General features: G+C 44.5%; 1 protein-coding gene across 8 annotated transcripts in view; it reads right to left on the bottom strand.

Moving 5' to 3' along the window:
* The window catches only part of PIWIL4 (piwi like RNA-mediated gene silencing 4), a 71,520-nt gene extending 61,655 nt beyond the window's left edge, over window positions 1-9,865 (bottom strand). For 2 of the 8 annotated variants that reach the window (XM_053310165.1, XM_053310172.1), the window contains exons 1-3: window positions 5,861-6,005; window positions 2,482-2,577; window positions 827-917 (exon numbers count right to left, since the gene is read on the bottom strand). In XM_053310165.1, coding sequence (XP_053166140.1) covers window positions 827-917; window positions 2,482-2,568 — 178 coding nt within the window. In that variant the 5' untranslated portion in view covers window positions 2,569-2,577; window positions 5,861-6,005. Of the gene's footprint in view, window positions 1-826; window positions 918-2,481; window positions 2,578-5,321; window positions 5,468-5,795; window positions 6,006-9,070; window positions 9,094-9,710 lie in introns of those variants that run through there. The other 6 variants (XM_053310168.1, XM_053310171.1, XM_053310169.1 and 3 more) reach the window with 6 other exon arrangements.
* Window positions 9,866-13,203: the final 3,338 nt, after the last annotated feature.

Here is a 13,203-nt window from a genome sequence, read left to right as displayed (position 1 = left end):
CATAAGCCAACTAGGGTGGTCAGGGTAATGAATGCTCATTGTGATTTTTTACAAGGTCTACGCCCCTAGGGATGGAAAACAGGTGATAGCATTGCAATACTTTCAGCTTTGAGTGTGTTATCATGCTTTTATTGTCCTGACCATTGGGCCTGCAGTGGCCAAATTTGTAGCAGTGTTTTAAAAGCTTTTAAAAGTTTTTAAAAGAACTACAATTTTGTTTATTGATTTATTTTTAGTCAGCACATTTTTCTGCTGCCCCATATATAAGACTCTGGGCAGTTCACAAGCTAATAAAAATTAGATTAAATATAAAATGTTATTGCTATTGTCAATTGAATGAAAATTGGCAGGAATATTCTCCCAATATTACTCTATGAAGTAATTTTCTCATTGTTACTCCAACTCTGAACCTGACCATACCCTTATCCCTTTTCTCTGTGCAAAAACCCTTCAACTTTACTTTAACTGGTAATATAGAAGGGGTGATAACAAATAAAACTGTAAGTGCAACAATCTATCACAGATTTTCTATATGTAAGAGGGGAGACACTGACAAATATCACTATGAGCATTCATCCCTCAAGATGGTATCAATGGCCAAAATTTGTGAGCCTGGCTCATGGACTACAGTATCTATGTGAGAAAAAGGATGGGAGAGAGAAAAATACCTCCCTGAGGGGTGAAGTGGTTCATGTGAGAGACGATGTACTGGGCCCAGACCATTCAGAGTTTGAAAGGTGATTATCAGTACTTTGAATATTCCATCTTGCTTCAAAAACAAGAGTATTTTAACAGGGGTTATTACACCATGTAGTCACACACTTACATTTTGGTGGGCTTTTCCCACCCATCATGTGGCTATCAGTGGCTTCTTTCTCAGGCTGTAAAGCAAATGGATCAGCATCCCCTGAGCAACCCTATGATGTGGAGATGACAGAAAAGACACTAGCACAAAGGAAACTAGTGACATTTAACACACAACAGTTTTCCAACCCCAAGACAAGAAGAAGTGTATATGCTGCCACTTACTGTACAGTATTGTGCAATCCCAAATGTCAAGTTTGAGAAGCTATTTCTGAATCCAATGTTTTCAAGAGACTACTATCAAAAGAGACTGAGCCCCTGGTGGCGCAGTGGTAAAACTGCTGCCCTGTAACCAGAAGGTTGCAAGTTCGAACCTGACCAAGGGGCTCAAGGTTGACTCAGCCTTCCATCCTTCCAAGGTCGGTAAAATGAGTACCCAGAATGTTGGGGGCAATATGCTAAATCATTGTAAACCGCTTAGAGAGCTTCCAGCTATAGAGCGGTAGATAAATGTAAGTGCTATTGCTATTGCTAAAAGTAATTCTCTAACTGTATGTATTCACATCGGGGGGGAAGATTACCCCACCAAAAGGCAACTGGGGAAATCTGAGAGAAAAAGTATAGTGCTGAATCTTTATTTATTACAGAAAAACTTTATTTATACAGATTCTATATCCGTGATTACATGTATTCGTGGGTGTCTAATTGACACCCAATTTAAGTATCTGTGGATACTAACGGTTAAAACCCATATATCCACGGTTCCTAGAGGTCTGGAAGTGACTACTGTAAGGAAGCAAACAGGGAAGATAAAGAAATATAATAGAGGGAAAGAAATTGCATAGCAACCAAGAGAATAAACTGTGAACCAAGAAGACCCGTGTCCAAATTTTATCTCTGCCATCAACTCTCGCTAGGGTGAACTTAGGCAACTTGCTCTCTCCGGCTCCCATCTGCAACATGATCATAATAACCAAAGGACAATGCTTGCAAAGACAGTGCAAGAAACTTTGATGCCCAAGGCAGAAAATTAAAATTGTGCCCTTCCAACACCTTAGTGGTAAAAATGAAAAATATTAAATAGTTGACTATTATTTGATTTCAATCAATTACATTATCTCCACTGCACATTAAGGTCATTTGAGGAGGTCCGTCTCCAGTTACCATCGGTACGTCTGGTGGCGACTCAAAAGCGGGCCTTCTCTGTAGCTACTCCTGGGCTGTGGAATGCACTCCCTGCAGAAATCCGTAATCTGAATTCATTACTGAACTTCAGGAGAGCCCTTAAGACCTATCTGTTTGGCCTGGCCTTCCAGGATTTTTAAACTGTTTTTAAACTGTAGATGTCTGGCCTGGTTTTCCAGGGTTTTAAAACAGTTTTAAATGTTTTAATTGTTAATTAGTTTTATATTGGTTTTTATAGTTTTTAAATTTAACAGTTAATTGATTTTACTTGTTTTTATTTTAATGTAAACCGCCCTGAGCCATTTTTGGAAGGGCAGTACAGAAATCAAATACACAAACAAACAATACATTTGCTGCTTTGCCCTTTAATGCTAACTCAAATCTGCTGCTAGAGGCGGGCCTGCCTTACTCCGCCTAATGGTTAGACCAGCCACTTGAGAGAAAAGATACAATTTTGTAAAAAGAAAGAAACTATAGACTTCACAAACATACCGGCACGGGGGAGCCCGGTTGTACAAATGTTCCTTCTTCCCGAGAGAAGAACTGCCCCCTGGCTCTTACTCGAGCCCGTCCTGACATTTTACCTCACTGAAATAAACAAAACAATGCAGTGACATTATTTTAAGTGGAATAATACAAGGGAGTTTACTTAAGTGAATACTACCTGCTGTTAACTCATTTGCATGACATAAGTGCTGCTGAAAGAGACGTCCAAGAGAGAGGGAGTTCTGGGTAAAACCTGAACCTGTACACCTAGGTAATCCGCAGAGGCTCTGTATTCTTGTTCCTTACTACTGAAGGTCCAGTGGATGGTTATGAAGGGCATGGATTTTTTCAGTCATGGCACTGAAATTCTGTAACTACTTCTCTATGAAGGTCTCTCTAGCTTGATTTCTGCTCAGTTAGGTAATTGATTAAATACCAGGTGCACAAACAACCACAGAGTCTTCATTCAAAAACATACAAGAAAGTGCACCAAAACTGAAGCCTCTCCACTAATGTCCTTCAGGACAAAAGAGGTTCTGGCTTGCATCAGTTTCAGTGTAAAATCCATCCTTTCTGACCTATTAGAAATGAAACAAAAATCAGAGTGGCATGGTTTTGTTTCATTTTTGGCAAGTCAACAGTAGGGATGTGCACAAACCTGTTCGGAGGCCCTTTTAAGGGCCTCCAAACCGGTTCGAACAACTGGGTGTTCGGCCGGTTCGAAGGCGAGGCAGGGCATACATTTAAGGGTAGGGGAGGGTGCCCTAACCCCTCCCACCGCATTTACCCCACCGGCACTCCATTTTAAGGGTGTCCGTCGGGGCGACAGCGTACCTCCCTGCCACCCCATGTCCTCTTTGCCCATAAGTACCAGAAAGTACCAGGCACACATGCGCAAGTCAGGCATGTGAATGTTGCACTCACTCACACACCCGACATGCAAGTGCGACGTGCGTGCACATGCACGCTGGGTACTTACTGTTACTTCCAGCCGAAGAGGACACGGGGCAGCAGGGAAGTATGCTGCCCCCCTGACAGACACTTTTAAAATGAAGCACTGGTGAGGGAAACACGGCAGGAGGGGTAAGGGTTCGGGAAGGGGTAAGGGTTCACCCTCCCCCGCCCTTAAAGGTATGCCCCCCGCCTTCAAGCCACCCTCCGCCGGTTCCATGCACATCCCTAATCAGCACCAGAAACAGCGTTCCACCAGTGACTGCCGCTTGCGATGCGTTTCACTCCCAGAATGCCTCACAAAGCATTTCAGTGCTACATGGGGCACTGCAAGAGGGAAAAGCATAGTGGGCAGCAGCTACTGGCTAAAATGTTGTTGGTGCTACTGAAGATGAAATGTATCCATGTCTACCCACCACAGAGTGGGGGAACCTGTTACCCACTTAGTTGCTGGCAGGATATTTTGCTATTATACAAATTGTTCTATTAAGAACTAATCAGCCTACTTTCATTTCACTGTTTCTACAGCTGGACTTAATTTGGTGCAAATTGAGGTCCACAAGTTAGATCTCTTGCGCCTCAAATGTTCATGTGTCTGTCATCTTGGATCGGGGTGGATGTCATCATTACAAATTGTACCATTGAGGTGTCCCTGTGTGTCACTCACTACAGCTGTTCCAAATTTGGTTTGAATCGGTTAGACAGTCCTCAAGTTAGTGCACTTGAGCCTCAAAAGTTTATGCATCCGCCATTTTGGATCGGGGTGGGTGACATTATCACAAACTACACCATTGGAGCATCCCTATGTGTCCATTCAGCTGTAGCAAATTTGGTTCAAATCGGTTAGACTGTCCACAAATTAGTGCACTTGCACCTCAAAAGTTTATGCATCCACCACCTTGAATTGGGGTGGATGACATGGTCACAATCTTCGCCATTGAGGTGACCCTACAGTTGTAGCAAATTCAGTTCAAATCCATTAAGCAATTCACAAGTTAGTTCACTTGCACCTCAAAAGTTTATGGTTCTGCCATCATGAGTCAGGGTGGATGACATCATCACAAACTACACCACTGAGGTGCCGCTGTACCTCTAAAATTGTACCTAATTTGGTTCAAATCAGTTACAGTCCACAAGTTAGCCCACTTGCGCCTCTAATGTTCACACGTCCGCCATCTTTGATTGGGGTAGATGACATCACCATAAACTATGTCATTGAGGTGTCCTTATGTGTCCCTACAACTGTACCCAATTTGGTTCATATTGGTCCAGGCGTTGTGAAGTTGATGGGGGGCAGGGGCAAGCACACAAACGCACACACAGAATGTCAGGTGATCTCATAAGCCTACTAAAAAGCAGGCTAAAAACAGGTATGATCAATTCTTCACCACTAAGGGAAGCCAATCAGATTTTGTTAAAGCATTAATGCTATTTTATTTCTATCCCATCCTTTCCCCAAGGAGAGCAGGAAAGCATACATAATTCATTCCCCTTTCTTTTATCCTTACAATAATCCTGCAAGGTAGGTTAGGCTAAGAGTGAGCAACTGGTCCAAGATCACCCAGAGTTTCACAGTTGGGTGGGGATTTGACCCTGGGTTTCTCCAATCCTAACCCAATTCACCACAGTGGATCTCTTACAGGGCTTGGATTTCACCAAGCGATTTTAATTACGAAAACGGATTGATGGCTGCTACTCCTTTGTACTCAATAGAAAGTTCTATAAGATTCTGACACCAATATTATAGCGATTGTGGTGGAATATGTCACGACTTGTGATTATATTAAGTGATGGTAAAATGACAAATAATGTAATATATTTCAATATATTGCTGGTTGGGTATTTCAGCCATTTTAGGATTCTTCATTTGGGTTTACTGTGTTTCTTCATATTACCTGTGTCACTTCACTGATTCTTAGGTCCAGAAGATCTTTGTGTTTACATATAATGGCTTCTTGTTGCTTGTTTGCATGGTTGAACATTTTTATATTCATAATGATAATAATTTAATGCATAAATTTTAAAAGAGAAGAGGCAAATCTCAGGGAGTTTTGAGGAATGGGATCAATAATAATAGAACCACCTCTCTAATTTTAGAAACGTCCTCATGGTTATTCCAAGAGAAGAAAACATTACAGAGGAGAACATACAATTTGGTAGGGTTGAGATGGAAAGAAATCCCCGCGTCCCAGGGCGGGGAAAGACAGAGGAATTGCTTGAGGACTAGAGCCACGGCGAGGACGCCAACCTCAGGCGCAGAGTCTGGGTGGTGATGAATGGGACAAGCAAACAATAAGATAATGCCGCCACAACCATAATAAAATAGAAACAAACAAATAACAACAATAACAATGCACACTAATAGTTACAATAATCGTATTTCAAGGGCTTTTTAGGGGACGAAGCAGCATCAAACTGGGACCAAGAAAGATACCCGGCACAGACGGAATTCGACCTGTTGAGTATCGAAGCCTTTTCTGCCTTCCTTCGCCCGTTGACGCTTCGCACGCCGATTACCGTTCTAAGCCACGCGCCGCGTGCAGGTCGCCGCCCACTTCCTCACCACGTGCACCAGAGGGACGCACCGCACGCCTGACGTGCCTCGGAGAGGAGCGCTCTGCTGCTGCCGTAGTTCATCGGTCCTGCCAGCAGGGGGAGCATAGTACGGCGCAGCAACCTCACGTTCCTTGTGGTCGCGGACAGACACGACAGCTCGGTAGATGAGCTGTACGGCGGTCTCTGGCTTGCAGCTCCTTACGGGGTTTTGGGTGGCTCCGTGTGCCTGCCCTTTCTTGGAGATACTGGATATTTATTTATTTATTTATTTAACATATTTTTATACCGCCCCAAAGGCAAGTTCGCTGGGCGGTTTACAGGACAATAAAAACCACCAATAAAAAGATTAACATATTTCAACAATTAAAATTTAAAAAGTTAAAACTATTAACCTTTAACTATTACTACTAACGGTTAGCAGTATCCCGGTGACTAGGGCAGGACCTGATTTGGAGATACATATTATTCGGCTGGCACCTCTTTTTTTTTTTTTTTTTTTTTAATTAAATCCTGAGAGAGGTTCCCTGGTGTCTTTAAAAGCGGCGTGTCAGGCAGAAGTTCAGCAGGCGTAGCTCCGTTGCCCAAGGGGAAAGCTGCAGCCGCTGGATGGAATTATGCATTTGCCTTTGAAAGCGTTTGTGCCGGTTCATTCATTCGTTTGTTTTGCGCGATTTGATACAGCCCAATATACAAATCTCTGGGTGGTTTACAAAATAAAACCAATTTTTAAAAATTTATTTATTTGACAAATTTCTATACTACCCAAAACTTCCGTCTCTGGGCTGTGTACAATAAAAACACAATTAAGACAAATTTAAACAGTAAAACAATTTAAAACTTAAAACAAGGTTAAAACAACCAACAACAATAAAACATTAAGATGATTAAATGTCAAATAATCATTTGCCACATACATTATTTTTCTGCTGAGTTGCAAACAATTATTTTTCTGTTCTATTAAAGGCACAGGGATTCTTTCAGGAAACTATGTATTTGTTTACATGTTTATCCCACCTTCAGGAAACTCAAAATGGTGCACAAGATTAACACCCACCCCCAATGTTATCAACACAACAACCAAGTAAGTTAGGTTAGGCTGAGAGATCATGACTGGCCCTATCTACCTCCAGTGACTGCTGCTGGTGTCTATCTCATGTTTCTTTTTAGCTTGTGAGCCCTTTGGGGACAGGGATCCATCTTATTTATTTGTTATTTATCTGTGTAAACTGCCCTGAGCCACTTTTGGAAGGGCGGTATAGAACTCCAATCAATCAATAATAAACCCAAAATCACAAATTAAGTCACAAAGGCAAATTGAAAACATTGGCAACCCTCCCTAAATAAAATCTGTCCTCGGAGAAGAAGCTCACTGCAATTGCCTGGGCTGGTTAAATTCTTTTCTAGGTGTAGGAAAGAACCAAACTACAGTCTTTGCTCAGCCTTAGTTCCTACTCATGGAGCAGCCATCCATTGCTGTCTGGCTTGAGCTCAGAAATTATTATTTAGGATTCAGAGCACAGAATTTATGATTTATAAGTCTGATCTCCCAAAGAATTTTCCTGAAATACAGCCACTAGGAACAGGGCTATTTTGTTATCTTAATGATTATAGAAACATGGTGGCATTTAACTGAATTGTGCACCGCACCGCCCCACTACAAACTCTGCAGGGAGGTGATGAAATCTACAAGAACAGACATGTCCTCGCTTGACAATAATCGTAATCTTTTTTGTTTTTGTTCAAGCTACGTAATTTCTCTGTCTGGCACCAATAAATTCCCCAAGTCCCCCAGCAGAAGGCAAGAAGGCACCCTTATGAGTTTTGCTTATCACTGACTGTTAATTAAGTGGAAATTCACAGCACTCTTCTGTGCCCAAACCCATTTTTAAACACAAGTGTAAAATTTACATTTCGTTTTGTCTAGCAGTCTAGTCTTATTATTGACAACATTCACATCTGGCAACAATAGTGAGAGAGGAGCTCAGGTGTACCTTTTGCAGCTGTTCTGTTTTACATGCTAATATGACATCCAATGCATGTTTGCTACATGTGTACATGTGGTAGGGAGCCTCGGTCAATCCTGTCTCCTTAGTTCATGTACCCGTTTAATACACACAGCCAGAAACAGCCATTAGTCATTGGAACATAGGAAGCTGCCTTATACCAAGACAGACCATTGGTTCTTCAAGCTCAATATTGTCTACACTGACTGGCAGCTCCTCTCCAAGGTTACAGGCAGGAATCTCTCCAACCCCTATCTAGAGATGCCAGGGTTTGAGCCTGGGACCTTCTGCAGATGCTCTTCCATTGAACGATGAGCCCCACTCCCGAAGGAAAATAACTTACAACGCTTACATGTAGTCTTCCATCCAAATGCAAACCAAGGCAGACCTTGCTTAGCAAAGGGGACAATTCATGCTTGCTACCACAAAGCCAGCTCTCCTCCACATCATAAAGGTAAAGTGTACCGTCGAATCAGTATTGACTCGTGGCGACCAAAGAGCCTTGTGTTTGTCTTTCGGTAGAATACAGGAGTGGTTTACCATTGCCATCTCCTGTGCAGTATGACATGATACCTTTCAGCATCTTCTTCTGTCGCTACTGCCCGGTATATCTGGGGAACATACCAGCAGGGATTCGAACCGGCAACCTCTGGCTTGTTAGTCAAGTCAATTCCCAACTGCATCACTATTTGTCATATTCACTCACTGCAGAGCCACCGGGAGCCATATTGGAGAGAATGCTGAAGCTCACTGGCTCATCTTGGGCCAGACATCCTCTGAGGTAAACACAGTGTGAGAGCCAGCGTGGTGTAATGGTTGGCCTAGGACCAAGGAGACCCGGGTTCAAATCCCCATTAGACCTTGAAACTCAGTGGATGACTCTGGGCCTGCAACTTCTCTCTCAGCCTAACCTACCTCACAAGATTGTTGTGAGGATAACCATAACAATGTCCCCTGGTCTAGGCCCCTTGGAGGAAGAGCAGGATATATATGTATGTATGTATGTATGTATAAATAAATAAATAAAAGATATTACACATATATGTGTGTGACAAAGCTGAGATAGCTCTCTCCCTGCCCTTTACCGTAAAACAGCTTTGGTAGGGAGCCATTTAGAGCAGATCCAGGGTGTGTGTCTTCCAGTCCAAAATGTCCTCCCAAGCTGTTTCCATCCCCCACATTGGGTGGCGGTCCAAGCACATGTTTGCAAGGGTAAACACATGACTGGAACTTGCTTTATAGCTGCTTCCCTCATACACACAAGGAAATCTTATGTAGTTTTAACGAAAGGTTTATTCAGCAACAATTCCATTTCCCCCTCCTCCTTCTCCCTCCTTTTTTCTTCCTGACTCCTCCCTCACACTCTCTACGGCAGGGATTCTCTACGTAGGGTCCCCAATGTTAATGTACTTCAACTCCCATAATCCCCAACTGAAGGCCACTGGGGCTGCGGATTATGGGAACTGAAGTCCAATAACATCTGGGGACCCAACGTTGAGATTCCCTACTCTACAGGATGCCCCCTTGGGACAAACGTCCAAATAAACAAACAAACTGCAAAACATTATTGCATAGAATAATACAACAGAACCCCATGGGAGGAACAGCTTTTGGAGGACATTGGATAGTAAAACACAGCCAATGGGGAAAGGGGTAAGCAGACCCTCACTCTTCTGCTCAAAATAACCCCCTCCTGAAGCAGCAGTTTGTTCGTAAAATGGGTACCTGTGACCAAGGCTTGTTCGGAGCTGGGCCGTCCATGAAGGGAGGAGAGGCAGTTGCCTCAAGAATCAGGCACTGGAGCAGGAGTAACACCAGACTTTCCCTCCTGTGGGCACCACCTCACCTGCAGTACTGTGTCTGCTGCCATAGACTCTCACCCTCCCTACAACCTAGACTGCCAGCAAGGGCACTACCCATCAGTGAGGGTGTGCATGAACCGAGATTCGAGGACTGGTTCGGCACTAAGGATGTGCATGAATCGGATTTGGATTACATCTCTGGGTAGTTTACAACAAAGTTAAAACAGAAAAAGCAAAACATTAGTCAAAACAAAACAAAAAGTTAAAATGTTACAACAATTTAAAAATTTTTAAATAATATTTTAAAACAGTATTAAAACTATTAAAATAATATGTAATTAAAAGCCTGGGTGAACAGATGCGTTTTTAAAGACTTTTTAAAAGCTGTCAGAGATGGGAAGGCTCTTATTTCAGTAGGGAGCGCATTCCAAAGCCTCGGGGCAGCAGCAGAAAAGGCCCGTCCCCAAGTAGCCACCAGATGAGCCGGTAGCAACTGCAGATGGACCTATCCTGAGGATTTCAATGGGCAGTGCGATTCATGACGAAGAAGACATTCTCTTAAATACCCAGGGCCCAAGCCATTTCGGGCTTTATAGGTTATAACCAACACCTTGTATTTTGTCAAGAAACATATCGGCAGCCAGTGTAGCTCCTTCAATACAGGAATAATATGGTCTTTCCGAGATGACCCAGAGACCAACCTGGCTGCCACATTCTGGACCAACCTTAGTTTCCTGACTACATACAAGGGCAGCCCCACATAGAGTGTGTTGCAGTAATCCAGTCTGGAGGTTACCAGCATATATCTGCCACTGTTCTGAGGTCATTTATCTCAAGAAACGAACGCAGGTGGCATATCAGACAAAGCTGATAGAAGGCACTTCTGGCCACTGCCTCAACCTGGGATACCAGGGGTCCAGAAACACCCCCAGACTGCGTACCTGTTCTTTCCAGGGAAGTGTGACTCCATCCAGAACAGGCAGGTCAAACTCATCTCCCGAGTTTCGACCCCACACAATGAGTACCTCCATCTTATCTAGATTCAGTCTCAGTTTGTTATCCCTCATCCAGCCCATTACCAACTCCAGGTGGTTATTTAGGGAGGTTATGTCCTTTCACAATGATTTTGACATGGAGAAAGAGATTTGGGTATCATCAGCATACTGATAGCATCCTGCACCAAATCTCTTGATGATCTTTCCCAGCTGTTTCATGTAGATGTTAAACAACATCAGAGACAATACGTAGCCCCGAGGGACACCATACAAAAGTTTCAATTTGAACAACAGTCCAACAGTGGTCAGCACTGCTCCCCAAGGTCAAAGATGGTGTCATCTGGAACGTGCCTGAGGTGGACACCTCCACATCAGACACTGAAGTAATTGTGGGAACGAAATCTAAGTCGGCCCAAATACGAGAGATCTTTTTCCACAAAGAATGCATTAAACACGTCACAGCGGGTAATCCATAGTTCCAGATTCTGATTCAAATGAGGAGGGGCACATACTAACCCTCTCACAACCCTGAACAACTCCACTGGATGTGAACTTGCAGATGCAATACGGGCAGAAAAGAATCGCTTCTTTGCTGCATGTATCACCTGAGCATAGATCTTCAAATGCACTCTATGTTGCAATCCGTCGGATTCTAGTTGCATCTTCCTCCACATGCATTCAAGTCATCTACTTCGCCACTTCAGCCCCCGTAGTTCTTCTGTATACCAAGTGGCCAATTTTGAAGCAGGTTGGAGAGGACACTTAGAAGTGATCATGCCTACTGCCCTGGTGAGTTTGCTGTTCCAGTTTTTCACCAGGGCATCAACAGGATCACCGGCAGAGCCAACACTAAATCCCTCCAAGGCTTCTTGAAATCCTGTTGGATCCAATAACCTTCTCGGGCAGACCATCCTAATAGGTCCCTCACCCCTGCGAAGGTGGGAAGTGACTGTGAGTTCAAACAGATGGTGGTCTGTCCATGACAATGGGGAAGTCACAGGAGTCCCCACCCATCTTTCCTAATAAATTAAGAAAATAAATAGAATATGAGAAATGCAGTCATTTGGCAAACTGAGCAGCTGACTTCTAACATCACCTGGAGTCAGGGGCTCACCTAAATGATTTTGACACCTGGACCAGCCCCTCCGTGAGCCCCCCCCCCCCACCGCCAGGCAGAACCCCCCACCACCAGGCCCCCATAACCTATTTTGGGGGGGCCTCCTGCTGTGGCTAACCTATGTGCCATTTTAAAAACAAAACAAAGCCGCCACACGGCGGGCGGGGGGGGGGAGCCCAGTAGTCTACCTCCTCCCCCTGGCAGCGGCAATGGAGGGAGCAACCACTCGGCGACGCCGGCGTGCCTGCTCCACCCAGCGGCTGCTGTGAACTGCAAAGCTCGCCTGAGCAGTTCAGAAAAGAATTGTTGCAAGCCTGTGTTGTCATAGGCTTGCAACAATCTTTTTCTGAACAGTGCAGGCATACCTCACAGTCCACAGCAACCACTGGGCAGAGAGGACGCACCTAGCGGTCGCTCCCCCCATCACCACTGCTGGCGGGGTGTAGGAGGTCAACTACTCAGCTCACCTCCCCCTGCCCCCACCACAACCACCCCTTAGCAGCACGGCAGCTTTGTTTAAAAAACAACAACACATCACGTAGCCGTGGCGGGCAGGCGCGGGGGGGGGGCAGCTGTAGGAGGCCCCCCAGCACTGTTCCCTCTAAGGCGTGTGCACGCGCTCACAGGTTTTCTGATGTCCACTCAGTTAATTTTGGAGATTGAATTAGGAAGGCCCCACTCTGAATGCATGCCCCCCCAACACAGTACCTTGATTTTGCCGCCCAGAACAAAACTCATTCCGCACAAAGATGAAGTTAGAAGGACCACTGCCCCCCAGCCATTTGGAGCCCCCCACCGGACCTTGGAGACCACGGACCAGGGCCCCAAGGTCTGGGGGTTAGCGCCTCTTTCTGGAGGCTGTCTCTCCATCCAGAAAAAGAGACTGTGTCCATCATTCTAATCATTGAACTGACTCTCCTCAGCTTTTGTATATTTTGATGCCTCTTAATTAGGGGTGGCCTGAGGTCTTTGGGTACCTGACAGATCCTGTTCTGCTGAGTGTGGTGTTTTAGGTTAACCCATTCCTTGATACAGGCCAGCTTTTGAGTGGGGCTTTAGTTACTTGTATTCCAGTCCTGGAGTAGAGGCGGGGCTAAAAAACAGCCAGCAGCAAGAGCACTAAAAAGCAATCTGCTGCACTTGCCTCTCTCTACATAATATGTATTTCATTAAACCGTTAATATTCCTGAATCAACTCCACTGTCTTGTCCTTGAATACCACAGCTCTTTCCTCTGGATTCTACACTGAGGAGCACTCCCTCCCTCACTGGGGTGCACACCTTGTGGGCATCATCCACCTACTG

This window comes from Hemicordylus capensis, chromosome 3, assembly GCF_027244095.1.
Source record: "Hemicordylus capensis ecotype Gifberg chromosome 3, rHemCap1.1.pri, whole genome shotgun sequence".
Taxonomy (NCBI): Eukaryota; Metazoa; Chordata; class Lepidosauria; order Squamata; family Cordylidae; genus Hemicordylus; species Hemicordylus capensis.
The sequence above is the reverse complement of the archived record's forward strand: the minus strand, read 5'-3'. Positions and strand labels throughout refer to the sequence as shown.